At 35.3% G+C, this 23919-nt stretch overlaps 1 protein-coding gene across 8 annotated transcripts in view; it reads left to right on the top strand.

The window, feature by feature from the left end:
• KLHL24 (kelch like family member 24) overlaps nt 1-21911 on the top strand; it is a 38213-nt gene extending 16302 nt beyond the window's left edge. For all 8 annotated transcript variants that reach the window (XM_043473599.1, XM_043473607.1, XM_043473602.1 and 5 more), the window contains 5 exons: nt 5193-5377; nt 6205-6323; nt 9592-9780; nt 10813-11001; nt 16895-21911. In XM_043473599.1, the coding sequence (XP_043329534.1) occupies nt 5193-5377; nt 6205-6323; nt 9592-9780; nt 10813-11001; nt 16895-17095 (883 nt within the window). In that variant the 3' untranslated portion in view covers nt 17096-21911. The remainder of the gene's footprint in view (nt 1-5192; nt 5378-6204; nt 6324-9591; nt 9781-10812; nt 11002-16894) is intronic.
• Nucleotides 21912-23919: the final 2008 nt, after the last annotated feature.

Below are 23919 nucleotides of genomic sequence, written 5' to 3'. Positions count from 1 at the left end.
AGCCATGCCCTCTCTCCCTCTTGCCTCTGCTTTTCTCTGCATATTTGCATCATTCTCTCTCACTAGTCTGGTTGAATATGACTGTTCATGGGGTTTGGTTTCTATATTACAAGGTCAGTCCAGAGACACTGAATGTCTCCCTCTCATGTAGAAAGATAATCTCTGATACAGACAGCCTTCTCTGGAGAGTTACCTGTGGCCTTGGAGTAGGAACATGTAGCAGAAAATTGGTAGCTGAAATTCTTGTCCCATATGTAAGAGCAGACAATCTGATAGTGGCTATTAATAGTAAGGTGTGGGTTTTCTCCTTTGTTCTTTCTTAACTTGAGGCGTGAGTGAGGGGTGGAGTAATTTGTGTTCATTGGAGACAACAAAAAATAACATCCATGTTTCTGCCTAGGAGGTAACACTGTAGCATTCGGCTTTATTCTTTCCTTTTATTCTCTTAAGAATTTATTATTTATTTTACAAAGTTGTAATCTATTTCTTATCATAGTCTGCTGTTATCATTTAATATATGGTGATTGCAGCCATGAAATTAAAAGACGCTTACTCCTTGGAAGGAAAGTTATGACCAACCTAGATAGCATATTAAAAAGCAGAAACATGACTTTGCCAACAAAGGTCCATCTAGTCAAGGCTGTGGTTTTTCCAGTGGTCATGTATGGATGTGAGAGTTGGACTGTGAAGAAAGCTGAGCGCCAAAAAATTGATGCTTTTGAACTGTGGTATTGGAGAAGACTCTTGAGAGTCCCTTGGACTGCAAGGAGATCCAGCCGGTCCATCCTAAAGGAGATCAGTTCTGGGTGTTCATTGGAAGGACTGATGCCAAAGCTGAAACTCCAGTACTCTGGCCACCTGACGCGAAGAGCTGACTCATTAGAGAAGACCCTGATGCTGGGAGGGATTGGGGGTGGGAGGAGAAGGGGATGACAGAGGATGAGATGGCTGGATGGCATCGCCGACTTGATGGACATGAATTTGAGTAGACGCCAGGAGTTGGTGATGGACAGGGAGGCCTGGTGTGCTGTGATTCATGGGGTCGCAAAGAGTCGGACACGACTGAGCAACTGAACTGAACTGAAACATATTTTCATGACATGAAATCTACAGTACCATAACCATTTTTAAACCACCCACATTTAAACTCTTCCTGATTTTTTACCAGTGAGATAAATATCTTTGTGACTATATAAGCATACCTGTAATTAGTTCCTGATAATAAATTCTTAGATAATTGCTTATTTTTAAAAGTAAATATTTGAATCTTTCATTTGGTACAACTATTTCTTTATAGAACCCATTTTGCCTTTTCCAGTTTCAGGTGGAAAGCCTTACCACACAAGTTGAAACTGTCCTTACTAAGTTTAGAAAGCCATATGGTTTATGACTGTCATCCTCTTTACAGGATCATTTATATACATTTATATTGATGAACCATACCCAGTGATTCCTCTAGGCTCAGGAACTTTTGTTATTTGGATACAGTAAGATCAGACTATCAGGAACAGACTTAACGTTAATTATGAGGGACTGATTAATTCATTTATCTTTTAGTTTATATATATTTATTTGCAATAAGAAATGGAACTGTCAGCTGTTCCAAAAAATGGAATTGTTCAAATGAAACTGTCAAAAGGTATTTTAAGTCAACGCATCCAGCATATTCTCTTACTATGGGCAACTTACCAGTTGGGAAGCCAACATTTTCAAAGGTTGTTTGGAATCGAGACAAAAAGAGCTAGTAGACCTTTAGAACCAGACTCTTCCCAGCTAGTATAGTTTGAGGAAATCTCACCCACCATAAAATATTCTTACCAAAGAACCAGTAATGTTCAAGTTAGCTTAGCTAAGCTTCTCCTTTCCTTTAGACAAGTTACTTGAATGGACACAGAAAATGTTTGCCTCTGTGGTTATTACTTACTCTTTCATTCATTTGTTCATTCATTTACTTATTGTATATAGGGCTGATCAATCCCCTCTTTTGATATATAGTTAATACTTTGAGTTTAGTACTGTCGTATGCTACACACTAAAGAGTCACGTGGTCTCTTTAGGGCTTAAAGTCTCATATCTCTATTTGAATTCATTATTTTGGTGCAATTACCTGGTATTCAGGCATTTTTGAGTCTTGGAATAGACTGTGTCACTAATATCTCTCCCTTCTTCCTTCCAACTTCCCACTATATGGAAACATTTCCTTTTGTGTTTTCTAAATGTATTCAGTCATTTTTCTTATTACCAAGGATCCCCTTTAGACCCCTTTTTGTTGATGAAAATTAATTTGGCAGTTCATCTGTCTCTGGCATGTTTGCATTGACAATAAGAAGGTCTGTTATTTTGGCCAGCAAGTCCTTCTGAGGTTCTTAACTGAACCTGGCAATTACTATACATTTTGTTCATATGGTTTAGAATATTTTGAGAATTTATAATTCTTTTACCTTTCACATAAATCAAAGAATGTGATCTTTTAATTTGACCTTTTCTCAAGTTTATGATTAAAGAGTATGATGACTTCTTAAAAAATATTTACCATTGTAGAAAAAGAATAATTTTCTTGTCGCACTTTCCTAGGAACAAGTGGTGAGACTTAATACTCAAGTCTCAATACTGCTTAATACTTAAGCAGTGAATATTTGCTAGTTTATTACAGCAGAAAATGAGAATTTTCACTTTAAAAGATTAATAAAGTAACAGTCTCTAAAAAATAGATTGCATGGGTATCTAGAATTTTATTTATCCTATACTGTCATCTTGGCTGCTTTTTTATTCTCGTCACCATTATCAGCAGCAGCAACTCATTTCCTTTAAGGCAATCTTCTTCCTGTCTAAGATAAGTGTTTTTCCAAGCTCAAGAAATAAAAATAGCTATTATATTGAGTTAACAGTCTCTAATGAGAACACCAGACTTGTCTCAAATTAAGTTAAAAGCCATTTGGTTGCAAATGAGACCTTCAGTTAGGCAAAACTACTAGTTTGCTGATCCTTTCAGATAAATACACACAGTCACTGAAATAATCCTTTATTTAGTAAGACTAAATGTTTTAGCCATTAGCTTTTTGTGCTGTTTTCTCTTCTTGTCCCAAGGTGCAAAACAGACAATGTGTGTTTATTGGGCTAAGAAGTCTTGGAAGACCAAGCAAATTCAAGAAAAGGGAAAGTATAAAACAAGTAAAATGCTATATGTGCATGCTCAGTCTCTTCAGTCGTGTCGGACTCTTTGCGACCCTATGGACTGTAGCCCTCCAGGCTCCTCTGTCCATGGGATTCTCCAGGCAAGAATACTAGAGTGGATTGACATGCCCTCCTCTGGGGGATATTTCCAGCCCTGGGATTGAACCCATGTTTCTTATATCTCCTGCATTGGTAGGCGGGTTCTTTGCCACTAGTGCCACCTGAGAAACCCAAAGAAAGTATAAAACAAAATTCTATCAAAGTTACCTTAATTTTGTATTAAAACTATTAGGAGTGACTCAACCCCAGTAACAATATTTAGCAGTTTTTGTTTTGCTCAAACAATAGGTAAGACTTTGAAGATTATCACATGGGTTTGTCTTAGAAGTATTTTAAGTAAGATTTAAGGAAATAATACTAATATGGAAAGAAGGATAAATTGGTCATTAGTTATACTACTAAGTGACTGGTGCTATCTACTATTTACTTTTAATATTTTCATTTTGGAATTATTTGGAAAATAGTAAATATTATTGACAGTAGTTGAGTCCTTCTGATAATATTTTACTATATACTAGATTAGGGTTATATTATTTGCTGGGTTCTTAAAATAATTTTTATTGCATCTGTGGACAGAATTCTTTTCTATGATATTTATTTCTGATTTTATAATGGAAAAAGTATGCCTGGCATGGACTGACTAGGTGAATGTTAGTTGAAATAACTGCAAGTAAGTATAGCTAGAATATAGCAGCTCTATCAAAGGGGTATACCAATGCTGCTTAATTCTGTTTTTTTTCCTAGTGAAATTGTAAAACATCACACTGACTAAAACTACTAATAAGTGTTTTAACCTGATCTTTTTTCCTTTCATGTAAGTAAGAGAAGAGGGATTGTTAACATTTTTGTTTGTGAGATTTAACATTGTAGCAGCCATGAAATGTAATTACAAGACTTTTTATTTCCATGAGCCTTATGAACAAAAAGAAAAAGCTTGGCTAGTTTTTCCTGTCTCTATCTTAAGTTTAAACTACAAAGTAAAAGAAGCTTGTAATTAACGTAAACCTCAGGATTCCCTTAGTGCACTTAAAAGTTGTCTTTTCCACTCTAAAAGTAGCCCATGCTCATTACTGTTTTGAAAATTTGTGTTGATATAAAGGAGGAAGCCACACAATCCAGAGAAAACCATTATTAGCACTTTGCTGTGATCTCTCCAGACACATTAATTACATAGTATTGATCAGACACTCTGTACAATTTTTCATCTTGCCTTTTTCCTGTAGCATTCTTTTTTTTTTTTTTTTCCTGTAGCATTCTTTATTATAAACTCTGTTAACATCTTTGGAGACCACCCAGCCTTTTGAGTTGGATTACCTTACTTTACTTAAGCTTAAAAATAATATTTATAGGGAATTCCTGGCAGTCCAGTGGTTAGGACTCTGCACTTTGACGGCTGAGGGCATGGATTCAATCCCTGGTCAGGGAACTAAGATTCTGAAAGCCGTGTAGTGTGGTAAAAAAAAAAAAATTATTTTTCAAAATGATATCTGAACAAATACATGTATTCCTCTAAAGGATACTTAAATTGTTCTGTGAATTTGTCTTTTTAGAACTAGCAATCTGATGAAAAAGCACCATTTTCCTGCACTTACAAAAGTGCATTGTCTTATCTTGTGTGGTTATGCTTATCTGAATTGCTGTTAAAATCCCATTTGAAAGTATTACCAGGGTTCCAGTTCAATTAGGTATAATCTTTGGACTGCTTTTCAACTTTTAAGGTAAAACTCATAGAAAAAATACCCATAGAAGTTTTCTGTGAAAAGATTATGTTACTAAACCCCTTATAAATGTTCTCAGAGTAAATAATTGGTAGCCTCTATTGGTTGGCACATACTCAGAAAATAAACTTAACTCTTTATAATAATGTTCCACTTTTTTTATGACAACGGTATGCTTTTAGGAATTTAAACAATCAAATGTGTTTTATTATTTATGCATTTTTATAATAATTATTTTAGGTCAACTGGCTTTTCTGAGGTGATAGTTGTCGTTGGAGGCTGTGAACGAGTTGGAGGATTTAATCTTCCATACACTGAGTGTTACGACCCTGTGACAGGAGAGTGGAAGTCTTTGGCTAAACTTCCCGAATTTACCAAATCAGAATATGCAGTCTGTGCTCTAAGGAATGACATTCTTGTTTCAGGTAATAAAGAATTATTACGTAGCTACTTTTAATTTAATCACAGCTTGGCCATTTTAAACCATGACAGTGTCTCAAAAAAAAAGAGTGAAAGTAGAGATGCGCACTTTAATCAGATCATATTATACAACAAATAAAACTGAAACTGGCTTATTGTTCTTAAAAATAGGCACTAGATAATTTAGAATGACTTAAAAAAGATTCACCAGAAAATGTCTTTAACCATATCATATTTTTTTCAATTTATGTTATTGATTTCTTGTTATTAATTTCTACTGAACAACAAAGTGATTCAGTTATACATGTATATTATTTTTCATATTCTTTTCCATTATAATTTATCATAGGATATTGACTGTAGTATCCTGCACTGTACAGTAGGCCATATTATGTTTTAAATTCTCTCAAATGCATATAGAATATGTACAGTTTTTAAAACTTGTTTAAGGAACACAGTAAAGTATATAAAGTAAAGAGTACTCAGAGTTAAGCATCTCTCATCCACCCATGTTTTCTGAAATTCTCCCCAAAGTAGAATTGTAAAATTCTACTATTCTACATTAAAATTAGAATAGTAAGATTCATATTATGCATTTTATTATTTGGGGCATGTAGTGATTATTTCTCAAAATAACAGTGGACAAGGTTAAATCTGCTCTGTGATCTATTTCCATTTGAAGTTTTAAGAGGGTCTTTGTTTCATTTATTGAACTGAATCCTCAAATTCTTGGCCTGGGTAAATATTTCAGTGTTTTCATTATTTATGCCTTTGGCATAGATCCCTTGGTGATATAACTTGTTAGTGTGTGTGCAATGTTTTGCATTTATAGGTGGAAGAATCAATGGACGTGATGTCTGGATTTATAACTCACAGTTAAACATTTGGATCAGAGTTGCTTCTCTAAATAAAGGCAGATGGCGTCACAAAATGGCTGTCCTCCTTGGTAAAGTAAGAGAAACCACTTTTTGTTATTATTGCTGGTACCTTTCCAGAATAAATACCACAGATGAATCCTTCATTTTACTCACCCTCTGGGTATTTTGGACTCAGCTTGTATTTCCTTTCATTTCTAACCTCAGTACATAAAATGAAGATATAAACAATTTGACACTGTACTTTTGAATGGATATTTTGTTCTCCCAACTTGGAATTCGTAGCAGTGCAGCACATTTCTTTTCTCATGCACCATTGGTTTCTAAATGCCTGAGAAGCACTGGAAAATAAAGGAGTACATCAAGTACAAAAACAGGCTAGTGTCTAATCCAAGCAGTCTTTTTTCCTTTTACTGACTTTGGCATTCAGGCCAAGATACATTTATCTAGAGTCATATTATTTTATCTTTACCATTTGTACAAGTAAGGACAAAGCAAATAAGTGTTAAGATAAACTCACCAGCTTATTTTAAAGCAAACTTACTACTGACTGCAGCTAATAAATATAAAAAACATATAATCTGATTCTGGACCGTTCACTGTCCTTAGGAACTTGAGAATCACCAGTAGACTAGTGGCAACTACAACCAGTTTTTTCAAGTTAAATTAATATAAAAAGCTGTTACACAAAGCAGATAAAAATACAGCTGTGTACCAAGGGCTCACTTGGATTCTTTTCCTGCCTCCATCTCTATCAGCTCCTCCAAAGCCACTTCAGATTGCTGAGCAGTCTAAGTAAAACCAACATACTTGGCTTGCACGTTTTTTTTTTTGAAGTGTGGTTGATTTACAATATTGTGTTAATTTCAAGTATATAGCACAGTGATTCATGCTTTAGGGGTTTATTTGTTTGCTGATTATATTCCATTATAGGTTATCACAAGAAACTGAATATATCACACATACCTTTTTTATTGGTCCCCTATTACCCTCTACTAAAATGATTGCTACCTCTTAAGCCCTCTCATGAAGGCATTTTAGAGCCACCAATGAGAAAGCAGAACTGCTCTAGTTGGAACAGAGATGATGCCAGGAACCCTTCCCACTCAGCCATCTATCAGTTCTCATTCCTTCCCTCTTATCTCCCCACAAAAGCTTCTTAAAAACTGTGTACTGCAGAGCTTCTCAAAGTGCAGTTTGAAAGCTACTGTTAATTCCTAACGTACTGATCTAGTGTGCTGCTGCCACTGACAAAACTAGTGAAATAATGAGGACCTTAAGGTAGGTGTAATGGAAATAAAATACTATTTTCTAAAACCACTGGTTTGTTAATATAGTTTTGGTAGCTGTACATCAAGAATAACAGCATAAAAGGGGCAGGTAAAATAATTAAGGGGTTGAAAGAGATGAGGTCGGACTAAAAACATTATAATTCTTTATTCTGAACATAGAAAAGCGTATGAAAAGGATTGATGTTCCAAACATCATTTAAGGGTTGATGAACACAAATTTACTTGATAAATATTAATATACTTGACTTGAAGTTACCGAAAACTTAGAAGCACTAATTCAAAAAATAAAAGGATTCTTTCTGTCCTTCCACAGCAAGTGCTCAATTCATGGAAAACGGTTATCCTAAAAATTACATTCAAGGCTGAATTCAAACCTATAAAGTTATTTAAAGCATAAATGTTTTCTGTTAAGGAAACATTGGATGGTTTGTAATATAGTATCTTAGAGCAAGAAGCAATCTTAGAAAATATTTAATGTAACTTTTTCAATTTATGAAGAAACTAAATCCAGAGAGATGGAGTCATTTGCTCAAGGTTGCACAGAAAGTGAGAAAGCAGGGGCAAAAGCTCAGATTTTCTCAATCTAGGAGCCTTTTATCTTGAGGCTCATAGCATATATTTTTAGTTTATGCATGTAGTGTAGTATTAAAGTTTAACCCTCAAAATTATGTGATAGGTACTATTATTGTATACATTTTTAGGTTGAGGAAATTGGACAGAGTTTGAGAGTATAGGTAAACTGCCCAGGCAAGGTCTTATGTGCAGTGGCAGAGCCAATGTGGACTCTACCTCTCCTGACAAAGCTGTGCCCTTAAGTACTACATTATACCTCACTTTCCGTACCCCTTCCATAGCTGCATGACCTTGAATAGGTTACCTAACCTCTCTGGGCTATGTGGTGTTGGGAGAACAGACCCACCAACAGATCATTTTAAATGTGAGAAATGCAAAATTGAAGTAACATTGGCTGCTAAGGAAATTTGCAAGAGTACAGAAAGATAGATTGTGGACATACTTGAATGACAATGTGTAAATATAAAGTTTGGCCTTGACCATTTGGCATTCATTGTTAGACTAGTAAAAGGAGTTGATGAGATATTTTAGGAAGATTAATCTATGGTTTAGAGAGTACAAGAGTGGAGACCAGGAGAAGATTGTGAGGTATGAAATGATTCGGACCGTGAGGAAGGATAGTGGCAATGAAAAACAAAAGGAAGGGACAGATGTGAGAGATGCTATGAAAGAAGGCTCAGTTGAACTTAATAGTTAGTTAGACATAGATGCAGAGAAAAGTTGATGATAATTGTTCATTAAAAGAATTGTAGATGTTAAACTGGAGAGCTTCTATAGATTAAAGATTTCTTGTATATCTCATGATGCTTAATGGATTATTCTGCATGTAGCTGATTTAATAAATGGCCTGTTGATTGTTCACTTGTCCTACTTCCTCATATTTGTGAAAAGAAAATGTATATGAAAGCTCTTTGACATATACAGTCTAGAGTTCATTATGTGCCAGGTACTTTTCTAGGCATTATAGGAACTAAATTAAAGAACAAGATAGGCCCTGCCTTCAAAGATCTCACAGTCTAGTAATCCTTACCTAGTATTTTAGTTTCTAGCTTTATTCTATTTTAGAGCTTTATTCTAGCTTTATAATATTCAAATATTCACCATACATAAATATGAGCATTTGTGCTAAATCCTGTAATTCTCAATGCTGCTAATGGGATGAAGATTGCTTCTTACTTCAAGCTATACATGTCCTTTTGTGCATAATGCAGAGATATAGTATGTAAACAGATACACAATATATCTGTGGTACTAAAAATTTCGTTGGAGCGGGCTATTATGAAAAAAAAAGTCTAAAATATCTCCTTGGTGGTAGTGAGAGGATGATAATTTTTTTAACAGGTCCAGAAACAGAGCTAAATATACTGCAGTTACAGTTACAAGGAACTTTTAAAGGGAAGAGGTCCCTTTTCTTTAGCCAACTAGTTAAAAACTCAAACTTTTGATAATTAAGATTTTTTCCATGTATTTTACATGTAGGTATATGTTGTTGGAGGCTATGATGGGCAAAACAGACTTAGCAGCGTGGAATGTTATGATTCCTTTTCAAATCGATGGACTGAAGTTGCTCCCCTTAAGGAAGCAGTAAGTTCTCCTGCCGTGACCAGCTGTGTAGGCAAATTGTTTGTGATTGGTGGAGGACCTGATGATAATACTTGTTCTGATAAGGTAAGCCATGTTTTCTTAGAGAAATAACCACTGATATACACAAGAAGAGAAATACAAATGGCCTAACAAGTAGGTAGTTTGGTCCCTTAGTGTGAAGGGCCTTTTAAAAATTGTCTGGTACTTTGGGAGAAAAACATTTGAGTTTCAGGTTACTAAAATGAAATCATAATATATCTAACATTTTTCTGTTAAAAGTATGCTTTGATCTTTTTGAGATGAGACTATTCTCAAATTTGAGATCTTGTACTAAATAAACCATATTAAAACCTTTTACTAGTATGGTTTACAGAATAAAAAAATTATTTGTTCAGAATACAGTTGTAAGTGAACTAGCGAAGGGTGAGACAGTAACCAATTATGCTGCTTTCAAATGGGTCATTTTCTGTGTACTTTGAAAATATTCTTTAGAACAAAGATAAGGGAAGAAAACCTCTCTAAACATAGGATGGCTCAAAGCTGCTGCAGTTCATTAAATTCCTGGGACAATAGAACATGTGCCATACTGACAGCTCTGAAAATACCGTTTATTCTGAAGACAAGTATCTAATGCCTGATTCATTTAACAATAGTTTACTAAACTTTGTCAATCAATAAATTTTTTCTCAAATTTTAATATGTCATATGTTACATATTTAGAATTCATTAATTCAGAACTTGTGATAATTCAAAGTGTAGTAAATTGAGGTTTGCTTGTATTCTTTTGAAGAAAGGACTCCCTAAATATGTAAAGAAATTGTATTCAAACTGAGGCATACTTATCCTCTGTAACAGAATTTTTTAAAATCTAGACTGTTAATTTTAATGGGAACAAAGCAAATCTGGTAGCCATTCATCCGAGAAACAATCTGTGTGTGTTTGTCACTCTGTTCTGCTTGATAATTCAGATATTTCATTCTCAAGCCAGCCTCCCTTAATTCTATGAGTTAATAGAATTTTATTTTAATCACGTTTTTGTATATTGGCAAACTTTTTATTAAGTAAATTTGCATTCTTGTTGAGAAATTTTAATTAAATATTTCTGTATATTATTAGGTTCAATCCTATGATCCAGAAACCAATTCTTGGCTACTTCGTGCAGCTATTCCTATTGCCAAGAGGTGTATAACAGCCGTATCCTTAAACAACCTGATATATGTTGCTGGTGGACTGACCAAGGCAATATACTGTTATGATCCAGTTGAAGATTACTGGATGCATGTACAGAATACATTCAGCCGACAGGTAATAGCATAAAATGGGCCAAAAGAAAAATCAGTGTAGGAGAGACCGAGTACAGTACAAGTATGAATATATAGTAAGTTCAGACTGTATTTCATGTACACTTGGATTATTTCACAGTTCTTTGAAAGTTCCACATAATAGCATATGGTGTACTTGTTTTGAACTCCTTCCAAGGAATGGATTATTGAAATAACTTTTTACTGTCCCTTGGTAAAGTAGGTATTGTACTTGGTCTGTTGGGTTTTTTTCCCTCTTGACCTTTATCAGACTCCTACTCCAGTTCTTATCCCTTTCTGTTGTACATTTCAAAAGAGAAGAAATGCTCCCAAACTGGTTTCTTTGCTTCTGCGTTAGAAACTAGGTAACATGTTTTTTTTTGTTATAAAGAAAATTACTATACTTGGTTCTCTTTGATTCACACTGCATTTGTACTTGTACTCTGCCTCTACCCCCACCCCAAAAAGGCCTTCCCTTGGCCTTTTAGTTCATACTTCTACCCTCCTTTCTTCCACCATCAAAATGTTTGATGGTCCTGATGCTGGAAATCTGGCTTAACCCATACCACTTTTGAGGTGTTGTACCCACAAAGGTTGTTACTAATAATTTTCTGAGTCTCATTCATGTTCTCTTGGGTTTTTTCACCCAACCCCTAAATATGGGTATTGCCTGAGCCTCTTTTCCTTGCCTTTTTCCCAGTTTATACACCATTCCTGCTCAGTACTGATGACTTCAAATCTTATTCTCCATTAAAGCCTCTTTCCTGTACTCCAGACTCAAATTTCCAGCTGCCTGTTTGATATGTTCTAAGACTTCAAACACAGACTGGTTCCAGATAGGAAAAGGAGTACGTCAAGGCTGTATATTATCACCCTGCTTATTTAACTTATATGCAGAGTACATCATGAGAAATGCTGGGCTGGAAGAAGCACAAGCTGGAATCAAGATTGCTGGGAGGAATATCAATAACCTCAGATATGCAGATGACACCACCCTTATGGAAGAAAGTGAAGAGGAACTAAAAACGCTCTTGATGAAAGTGAAAGAGGAGAGTGAAAACGTTGGCTTAAAGCTCACATGATCATTGCATCCGGTCCCATCACTTCATGGGAAATAGATGGGGAAACAGTGGAAACAGTGTCAGACTTTACTTTTTTTGGGCTCCAAAACTACAGATGGTGATTGCAGCCATGAAATTATAAGACGCTTACTCCTTGGAAGGAAAGTTATGACCAACCTAGACAGCATATTAAAAAGCAGAGACATTACTTTGCCAACAAAGGTCCATCTAGTCAAGACTATGGTTTTTTCCAGTGGTCATGTATGGATGTGAGAGTTGGACTGTGAAGAAAGCTGAGCACCGAAAAATTTATGCTTTTGAACTGTGGTGTTGGAGAAGACTCTTGAGGGTCCCTTAGACTGCAAGGAGATCCAACCGTCCATCCTAAAGGAGATCAGTTCTGGGTGTTCATTGGAAGGACTGATGCCGAAGCTGAAACTCCAGTATTTTGGCCACCTCATGTGAAGAGTTGACTCATTGGAAAAGATCCTGATGCTGGGAGGGATTGGGGGCAGGAGGAGAAGGGGACGACAGAGGATGAGATGGCTGGATGGCATCACTGACTCGATGGAGTTGAGTTTGAGTAAACTCCGGGAGTTAGTGATGGACAGGGAGGCCTGGCGTGCTGCAATTCATGGGGTCGCAAAGAGTCAGACACGACCGAGCAACTGAACTGCACTGAACACTCCAAACAGAATTCACCTTCTTCCCCAAGCTTGCTTTTTCTGTTTCAAACAACCTAGTGAATGGAAAAACTCTGTTTCTCTCTTATTCACAACACTTCTGACACCAATATGTGAGTTTATTCCAACACCAATCAACTCTCCATCTCCAACTGGTGTCTTACAGTTCAATTCAGATCTGACACAACCTGAAGTTAGCTTCAGATTTTAAGGACTCAGTCCCATAAGACTGCCACTGCTTCAGATGCTAGTCACAAATCTCAGGTTGTCACCAGTACTTCTGATCAATCAATAAATTGAAATAAAAAAACCTATAAATCAAGGTTTTCACAGTCCCCGCCACAAGTTCAGTAATTTTCTCAGGAAAACATTTATATTTACAGGTTATTACAAAGGACATAGATGAACAGCCAGGTAAAGAGGTACCCACAGTCAGGTCTGGAAGGATCCCAAGCACAGAACTTTCTGTCCTCATGGATTTGTGGTACTCCATCCTCCTAGCACGTGGATGTGTTTACCAACCTAGAAGTTCTCCACATCCTAACTTTGGGGGTTTTATGGAGGCTTTATCATCTATACATGATCAATTATAAATCAATGTCTAGCCCTTCTCCCCTCTCCAGAGAAGGGAGGGTTGGGGAGAAACCCTTTTCAAGCTGCTAATGATGGCTTGATCTCTCTGTTGACCACCCCTCATCTAGGAGTCCACCAAGTGTCACTTTGTTAAAACAAAAAACACTCTCATCAACCAGAACATTCCAGGGGATTTAGGAGCTACATCAGGAACTGGGGGCAGAGACCAAACTTAATTTTTAAAACTTTTCCTACTTTCTCTTAAATTGAATCAACCCATCGTATCAGCTCTGTGTTCTTGAGCTTCTGCCATTTTCTGTTCGTGTTGTTCCTGCTTTTGTTCAGGTTCTCATCAGCTCTTACCTACACTAAAACAGTATTTTCTAATTACAGTTTCTTTCTCTAATGTCTTGCTTTTCTAACACACTTTACCACTAGTATCTGTTGCTTGCATTTGCTATCCAGATGGTATGTGTTCTTGCCTTCATTCATTCTGTCTGCTTAGCCTTTAATGCCTTTTCTACCTTCTCTACTTGTCTTTCAAGGACCACTTCATACTTACAACAAGCTGAGATTGCCCTGTTCAGAATTAATGTCTTTTCTTTCTGATCTGTCACTATACTTAACCTTTATTAGTAAATATTTATTGAATAAGTAAACAAATAGTGAAGTAACAGAGGGTCCTAATGTTAAGACAATTTTATATACAATGTAAGATATATAGACTGTAAGGATAATGACTGGGGTTTGGGTATTAACACCATTTTTCTGAAGTTGTTGACATTGAAGTATGGTCTCCAATTAGTAAGGTATTCAGAGTAACATTGCCTCAGTTGATGAAAGGGACATAATAGGATCTTCAGCTTCATGGTACAAAGGGAACATAGTCTTCTATCCCTCTTATATATCACATTTAAGTAAAATGAACTGCAATTGTCTAGTTCATTGTCCTCCTACAAGAGACAGGTGAGAATGTGCCCTGCCACAGAAGAACCCTTGTTATGGTCACATTCAGCTGTATGACAAGTGTTTACACTTAGCTTCTAAATTTTTTAACCAAAGTTGTTTTTTATTGGTTTATTACAGTGAATATTTTTCAGTATAGTGCATTTTCACTAAGAGCTGCTATTCACTGAGAAGTTGACTGTACTATACAAAACAATAGCAGAGGTTAGGAAGATAATTGCCAGCATCTAGCATAACACAGGACATATAAAGAATATATATATTTTTAATTGGAGGCTAATTACTTTACAATATTGTGGTGGTTTTTGCCATACATTCACATGAATCAGCCATGGGTGTACATGTGTTCCCCATCCTGAACCTCCCTCCCCATCCCATCCCTCTGGGTCATCCTAGTGCACCAGCCCTGAGCACCCTGTCTCATGCATAGAACCTGGATTGGCAATCTATTTCACATATGATAATATACTAAAGAATATGTCTTTAAATGATTGAGATAAAATTAAGGAAAAACAAGAGGACATATATGGCACATTTTCCTTAATTAGACAGTGCCTGATATTGACTTCAGAAATTTCAAGGAACATTTAGATCAGAAGTATATTAAATCTATATTGAAGTCTTAAGTCTAGTATGTCAAATCTCTTGAAACAAAAAATACTGAGATTTCTGGGATTATCTTTTTCCCCTGGGCCATTCTTAAAACCAGTACCTCTAAATGTATGTATGTATGTATTATTGATAGGCAATTTTTGAACCATCTGTGAGTCTGCCTACCCTTTTAATACTAATCAAATGAAAAATGATAAATCAACTATTTCATGAAATCTGCCAATTTCATGGTAGAAAGCTATTTGAGTCAAAGGTTATAGTTTTAAAGTGCTTAGAATATTGAATGACCAAAAAAGAGCTGAAAAAATGAACTCTTTTTGTGCAGTCATAATGGACCCAGCATTTTTCCCTGCTGTACCTTGCTATTTTCATGCCTTTTGACATTGCATAATTCCTAAAAGCCACAACTTGATATTATAAACATATTTTGCTTTTTAATTTTCATCAGGAACATATTTTTTTAATTGTGAAATTTTTTTACTGGCTGACGAAGTATTTTTTTAGCCTTCTTCAGTGGACTAGGTATTTAAAAATGTCGTTAAAGTTTAGAATAATAAATGAAAAGAAATCTGATTCTTTTTCTTTATTGTTGGCATTTTAATGGTTAAGCATTATTTTAAAGAGAAGTATGTTTTACAATATTAAAATTATGTTTCATTTAAGTCATGAAAAATAACATTTAAAACTTCATGTGTTATTATTTTTATTACTAGCTGCCATTACTCTTGAGACTATCATAGAGTGAAATAAACTACTGTGCAAGTCATTTCCTGATACAAGTGAATAACCAGTTTTGAAGATTGCTTGTTTCAATTAATTCTGAGCACTATTTAAGAAATGATGTTAATAACAATATCCTATAATTTTATAGTTTTAAGAATCATCATCCAAATGACTCTAAAGTTCAATAGTGCAAGCCAGCTTGTACTTGAAAACTAAGGATATCGTTTTTTGTGGTATTTAGAACTTTCAGAATTTAAAGAATGAGCTCATTGTGCTTTAGATGAAAAGTGTTATAGTTTGGCACATAATTGATACAATTCATAGGTGGTATTCTACATAAAAGTTTGTCATTCACTAGTAATAATGGGCCAAGTCATTCTGGGTGTATATAAACTCTAATGTAGGCATTTTTAAGTACTCACTTATTCTTCTAGACCCCAAAATACTATCCTCTATTATATAAATCCACCGAGATTTAATTTTTTCTACAAGAGTGAAATTTATATATAGCAAATCTGATCAAGTAAAAATGTTTTTTGTACTCATTGGTAGAACCTATCCATTGTTGGTTATGTAGAAGCAGGATAATAATATGCAATAACTGTCTGAATTAATGTGAAATTTAAATAGAAGAATAATTGACCTGCAGCATAAACATATTTATGCAATAATGAGACAGTTTTAGTGTAATTTCTTTCTTTAAAGAATCACTCATCCTTGCAAAATATATACTATGATAGATAAGAGTAAATTTAGCTAAGAATATCATTGTATAGAAAGTTAACTATAAAATGTTACTTGGGGAGTTTCTGTACCCCAACCAAGGCACCTAGTAACAGTGCTTTCTTAATCTGGTTATAACTCTCTCATTCATTCATTCAACTTGAGGGTAATCCCATATAACTAATAATGTTCCTATCCCTTGATCATGTAATAGACACTTTTTATAGTAAAGGGCTGTCCTATAATATAGGAGAAGCAACTCTTCAAGGATATTTTTGTTGAACTACCATTAAGTTAACTAAAACCCTTTTCTCGGCCACAACCCCCGGTTTACAGCCCATACCTTGATCCCAGTTACTGAGATGTATTCTGTTTTAAGACTGCACCCATGCACTTTTATCTAGTTTTCACACAGAGCAGGAGTTGGGCAAAAGGGAGCTTATTTCTCGTCTCCCTTTTGACTGTGTCAGAGCATGTCTAATTTTACTTTTCCGTTTGCTGCCAAAGTCCTGAAGGTCAACAGTTAATTTTTTTTTTTTTTAATTTGGTTCAACAGGAAAACTGTGGTATGTCTGTATGTAATGGTAAAATATACATCCTGGGTGGAAGACGGGAAAATGGAGAAGCTACAGACACTATTCTCTGTTATGATCCTGCCACAAGTATCATCACAGGGGTAGCTGCGATGCCCAGGCCAGTGTCCTATCACGGCTGTGTGACTATTCACAGATACAATGAGAAATGTTTCAAGCTCTGACGCCAGCGTACCTCACCCAGGAAGCCACAGCAATCCAAGATGACAGGTTTTAAAAACTCCAGAGTGGGAACTTGGTTTATCTCCTTATGCCATATGCACAAAAAGACAAAAATAATAATTGTCGTGCCTTTCTCCCCCAAATACCAATCTTTTAAACTGTAATAAAGCCTTTTCTGTAATTGGGGAAAAAAAATTTTTGTTTTGAAGGTAATAGTGGTCTTTGCTTGGGCTGTGAGAGTGTACCTTTGTATTTGTTTAAAAAAAAAAAAAAAAGAAGCCTATGTGGCGTAGGAAATAATGCTTGCCTGCATACCGTTTAGGAATTGGTGAATGGTCTTTTCATTTATGTATGTTTATCTGCAAGACTGTTTATTCCTTATTTTGTCACATAAGTGTGTATGTGTGTGTATATATATGTAGAAAATTGCATGACAAGTTTTCATTTAGGTCAAATCATATACTGCTTAGAATCATTCTAAGGAGGGAAAAACAGTTTTAAAAATCTTTTTCACTAAAAAATACATCCAAATTGATTAACTTTATTATGGGTTTTTTTTCTGTAATTGATAAAAACAGTAATGGCAATGATCTGAGTATCAGAAAATACTAAGTTATTGTGACTTCATTCTTAGAATTGCTTTCTTATATTAAAGATATTTTGGGGAGAAGAAACAAAAGCAAGTCCCCCTAAAATGGGGATTAAAATTACAGATTAGTTCCTAAGAAAAAGTTATCTAAGACTCTTGAAGGAAAAATGACCCACTGTGGCTCTCAAAAGTATTTATGTATCATCTCTAAATCCTCTAAGGGAAGCGCCTTTTCTTAAACCTGGCAGAAGAGCTGAAATCTACTTTGCAATATTATCTTGTAAAAAGAGGGACAGATTTTCTCCCTAGCCCAGTAGGGTGTGACCTCATTGGAATGGTGCTTTGGGTGAGGACCTCTTCCTGGTTATCCTGTTTTCGTGTGAACAGCTAAAAATCCTGGGAGTCTCTACTGTTAAGCTGCCCTTAAAGGATAAAGCAGGGACCACCTATCTCAGTGGGTCCATATTTCTTTTAAAGTTAACTATCTGAAGAAACTAACAATAGTAGTAGCAGTTTTCTAAGATCAATCTTCATTTGGTACCCATTGTGTGAAATATTGAACAACATTCTCATGCTTCTCTGCATCAAATTGCCTTTGTCTAGATGTTTCAACTCCAGTTTATAAAGCTTACTAGTTTTCAGAGAAGAGTGTGAAATTTTTTTTTCTAAGGCAAATGGGATGGCAGGAACTACAGCATAAGTGATTATTGTTATTCCTGGGTAGACAGATACAATTTACAGTATTTTAGGGATGTTCCAGGTAGCCTGCTCTATTTCAACTTCCCAGGCATTATTGTTGTCTCACATCTTAATTATATATTCCTTGCCATAGGAGAAATGATGCAAATATGTAATTATAGTGTCACCAGATTTTTGTTAAAACCAAAGTAGTAATCAAAAAACCTAACATTGACAAACTTACTCTTTTTTCCCATTTTAGAATGATACAGAGATTTCAAATACACTATACAGTATCAACTTTAATGCCTAGCTGGATTGTGAATTCCGAGGAAAATTCTAAAAAAGTTAGCAAATTTTAGGGAATTTTTATTTTTCAAATCATAATTTGAAATGATATGTACCTTTTTGTGATAATTATCAAAGCAATTCAGAAGCCAGTTTTCTACTATTTTAGTTGAAAGACAATAGTAGATACAATTGGGATACTTATTTTAATTTTAGAGTAAGCATCTACTTCTGCATCATACTCTTTGTAGATTATGGAACCTATTTAGTTCAGAAATTCTCTGTGGTGTGTAAGATAATGTATGAGAAAAGTGTTGGTAAATGCTGAGGACTATACAAATGATACTTGTTATTTTCATGTGTATTTTGTAAGTATTTACAAATACTATGCCCATCCATAAATACAGACACTTTCTTACAGAAAAGCCTTTCTCAGTATAACCTGTATTTTAGTACTTTTGTAAGTATTAACTATTTAATTGTATTTTGTTATATGTTTCTTTTTAATATTCATGTGTTTATTACAGTAAATTTGACATGAAATCCTATAAAACAGAATTTGTTTAAACATGGACCTTATGCCAATTTTTTTTATTTTTTCTCTACATAATTTAAAACTACATAAGTAGGTCACCAAGAACTTAGCTTGAATCTTATGAAATTAACAATTTTTAAAATTACCCAATTGATACTTTAATTTCCTTTCACTTCCTTTACTGATTTTTCATAAATAATGAGGTCAGCATTGATACAATAATGAAGAATTTTAGGGTATAATTAGTATATCAAAAGGGATTTATCAACAGAATTGGTGTCAGATTATATTCATACTGTCATCACATAGCTGACATTTTCTTTTGGTTTGTGATGCTCATGTAAGCCTTTGGGTTAGTATATATGTATATACGTAGATAGATAGTATGCTCAATCTACACACATATAGGAAAACCAAGAATTTTAGCAGTTTCTGGTTTCTGATCAGAGAAACAAAGTAAAAATTAGTTGATCTTACTAAATTCAATTCGAGAAGTTCTGGTTTTTGGTTTTTTTTTTTTTTAATTTGGGCATCTCTAGAGTGCTCTTTTACATACGAAAATATATGATGAATACTAGTATGATGACACATACACAGTCAGAATCTATATAATGCATACAATTTACAAGATCAGGAAACAAACTGGAGGGAGATACAAGTTTGGTAAACATAGCCATCGATACCTCAGTGGGAAGGGAATTCAAAAGTAGGTTTTGTGGATCAAGAGAAATGTACTTTTTTTTTTTTTTTCATGAACTTGAATCATTTTTCATGTGGTTCCTATATGTGAGTGAGCTATAACGTGGTCTGATTTTTACAACAGAAAGACCTTCCTCTTCTGCTCTAATCTTCCCACTGACTTTACTGCACAGGTATGAAATGGTAGCCTATTGGGTCTTCAGTAACCTTTATTTTCCCTAGATGACTGAAACATACGTATTTACTGCATTTAAACCAGGTGTTTAAAAAAATGATGTAAATACTCAGGGTATTAACTTGTCATTTTTGCCTAATTGGAATGTTTAAAGTGCCATATCTAAGGAACTTTCAGTTCATAATTCTAGAGTAAATTCAGTTTGGTAAAAGAGCTTCACACGTGGTGGTAATTAAACATTCACTTTTTTATATTTAGATGAAAATGTTTGTGGACTGATACATTTTCTCTTAGTGAATATGAATTGTTTATGTATCTCTACTGTCATACCCTTTTTGAAACTCAGGAAAGACAAAGGTTCAATTATACTACTTTTGTCAGTATACAAACCAGGTGTGTTTTTTTTCCTGTTGTCTGGATATGGCAATAGATTTTTTAAAAAGAAATGCTGTGAGAACCCATACATGAAAAGAGAGGGTTGAATTGTTTGTGTGTGCCTTTTGTTTCTTGAGATTTATACATGGAAAGGACATCATCTACTCCAGACTATATTTTCAAAGAGAAGAAATTGCTATTTATGTGGTGCCAAGTGATAAAATAATGTCTCTTAAAGTCTTCCTGTGGACTGCCTTTATTTTCCTAAGCTCAAGACACCGGTTAACCTCAACATAATTTTGGCCTTTATTAGAATTTCTGTGCATTATATTGAAAGCTAGGTTTACATCACCTCACCCCATTATTCCTTTTAGTTAAATAAATTCACCATACCAAGAAACCAGAATGGGGCAATTTGATTGGCCTTTAAGGCAACAGGTTTGACTAGCTAGCTATACTTATTGTCACATCTAATGCTAGGTATCAGAAACCACTTGAGCCGAAAGTGTGAACTGATAATTCCAGAGACATTGTCAACATACTTCATACTTTTTTTTAAATGTTTTTTATGGATGTTTTACATTTGTGTGATTGCCTTAGATATTAAATTTACTTAGTGCTAAAGATCATCATTAAAAATCTTTTTAAATAGCAGTAGTTGTAACTTATTTTATATATTGTCCCAAAGAAAAGAATTTGTTTTAATGTTTTCAAAATAACTGCATCTGTATTTGCTTATGTGCCTTAAGTTCTCTAGTTCTGTTTCAACTTTGTTTTTAATCTAAAGTTTACCTTAGATAAGTTCCATACTTATTTCCTGTAAATTGCTCTTAAAATGTTTAATGAGCATCAGCTATGTGGTTGCTTGGCAGGAAGGAAAATGTTAAGAAAGTGGTTGGGTGTTTGGAGTTTTACTATGTTTGGGGAGGCTTTTTGTTTGATGCCAAGCTGCTTTTTAAGATAGTAAGAAAAAATCTCTCGAGTAAATCCTTGAAAACATCATTTGCAGTATCTACATCCAGTGTCAAAAAAGTAAATCTACTTATTTTTGCTCCATTCTTATGTACTATTTTTTGTTTTTTCCTCTACAGACTCTTTCATTTATCCAAGTTCTTAATCTTCCCTGCTCCAATACCCACCCCATGGTTTCTTTATTTAAATATTGTTGAAAGTCTCTGGAGCTATCTAAGACAACACAATTATAGAGTTGAACAAAAGCGTAAAGTGCTTTACAGCTTGTACAGACCTGTGGCAGCCAGGTGTCATTTGCTTTCAGATGCTCCAGTCTTCACAGTGAAAAAACGCTCCGTGTTTCTTTGTTTTCAGTTCAGTTGCGGCACACTAATACTTTCATGTCTCGTCTAAAATATACTTTATGCATAGTTTTTCTTTAATTTTTAAAAAGTTGTATCTAATTAAAAAATGTCTTTTAACCATTATTACTTGACTACAGTTGTATTAAATTTTATTTACCAAAAACTCGTTGTTATGTCTTAAATATATTCAAGGGGTCATTTGAAAAAGGAGTGGGGGAAATTACAAGTTAATATATGTATTTATTGGTATGTCCACAAAGTAACTAGAAGGCCAAACAAAAGAGTGAAAACTGTATGTGAGGAAATCGTGGCTTTTTTTATGATTTTTAAAATTTTTAATTATGAAAGGGATCCATCACATTTGCACTGTAGTGTTATTTCGATTTGGCTCTCAAAAATACCCCTATAGTAATATCAAGAGTCAAGAACTTAAATTTTATTCCAGGTATTGAAGAGAGGATACATTGTTCACTAAAGAGGCAATGTCTGATTTTACATTAGCAAAAGTAAAATCTTGAGAAGATGCGTTACAGAAGCACAAGCAGTGCTTAACTTGTTACACTTAGTTTTTAAATTGTGCCACGAAAATAAAATGGCAAGTTAGTGTGTGTCTTCCCCTGGATGAGGGCATGCCAACTCACTGCAGTATTCTTGCCTGGAAAATCCCCAGGAGGAGGAGCCTGGTGGGCTACTGTCCATGGGGTTGCAAAGAGTCAGCACGGCACAGAGTGTCTTAAATGATAAATGTCAAAGCTGTGTTCATTTCACTCATTTCCTCTGCACCCACACCTAGAAAGTGGATAGTGCTCTGCCATAAAGCCATTTAACCTGAGCCATACTTACCTTGTTCTAGGAGATGCAGTCATAATACTTTACAGGCTTATGGAATAAAAATGTATGTTGAGGGAACAGTTCAGGCACATAAGAGAATGTAAAAGTTGGTTCCTTTTCTGTGCATTTTGTTTTTAGAACAGAAAATGCAGTATGCAGTCAGGGAAGGAGTTGAAAAAAATCGTTCGCTTGTATTTGGAAAATCATGGACAATGGGTAAACCATAGAAGCCTTTTGTAATTTAAATTTTCTCTTTAAAAAATAACCTCTGCTCTTAACAAAATGAGAGGGGGAAATAGGCTAAAACCGCCTCTGCCTCTCAGCTATTTATTAACTGCTCAGTCACTCAGTCGTGTCCGACTCTCTGTGACCCCATGAACCACAGCACGCCAGGCCTCCCTGTCCATCGCCAACTCCTGGAGTTTACCCAAACTCAAGTCTATTGAGTCGGTCATGCCATCCAACCATCTCATCCTCTGTCGTCCCCTTCTCCTCCCACCCTCAATCCTTCCCAGCATCAATGTCTTTTCAAATGAGTCAGCTCTTCGCATCAGGTGGCCAAAGTATTGGAGTTTCAGCTTCAACACCAGTCCTTCCAGTGAACACCCGGGACTGATCTCCTTCGGATGGACTGGTTGGATCTCCTTGCAGTCCAAGGGACTCTCAAGAGTCTTCTCCAACACCACAGTTCAAAAGCATCAATTCTAAGGTGCTCAGCTTTCTTTATAGTCCAACTCTCACATCTGTACGTGACTACTGGAAAAACCATAGCCTTGACTAGACGGACCTTTGTTGACAAAGTAATGTCTCTGCTTTTTAATATGCTGTCTAGGTTGGTCATAACTTTTCTTCCAAGGAGTTACCGTCTTTTAATTCCATGGCTGCAGTCACCATCTGCAGTGATTTTGGAGCCCCCCAAAAATAGTCAGCCACTCTTTCCACTGTTTACCCATCTATTGCTATGAAGTGATGGGACCGGATGCCATGATCTTAGTTTTCTGAATGTTGAGCTTTAAGCCAACTTTTTTCACTATCCTCTTTCACTTTCATCAAGAGGCTGTTTAGTTCTTCTTCACTTTCTGCCATAAGGGTGGTGTCATCTGCATATCTGAGGTTATTGGTATTTCTCCCAGCAATCTTGATTCCAGCTTCTGCTTCCTCCAGCCCAGCGTTTCTCATGAAGTACTCTGCATATAAGTTAAATAAGCAGGGTGACAATATACAGCCCTGACATACTCCTTTTCCTATTTGGAAGCAGTCTGTTGTTCCATATCCAGTTCTAACTGTTGCTTCCTGACCTACATACAGGTTTCTCAAGAGGCAGGTCAGGTGGTCTGGTA

Source organism: Cervus canadensis, chromosome 7, assembly GCF_019320065.1.
Source record: "Cervus canadensis isolate Bull #8, Minnesota chromosome 7, ASM1932006v1, whole genome shotgun sequence".
NCBI lineage: Eukaryota > Metazoa > Chordata > Mammalia > Artiodactyla > Cervidae > Cervus > Cervus canadensis.
This window is presented reverse-complemented; position numbering and strand designations above follow the sequence as displayed.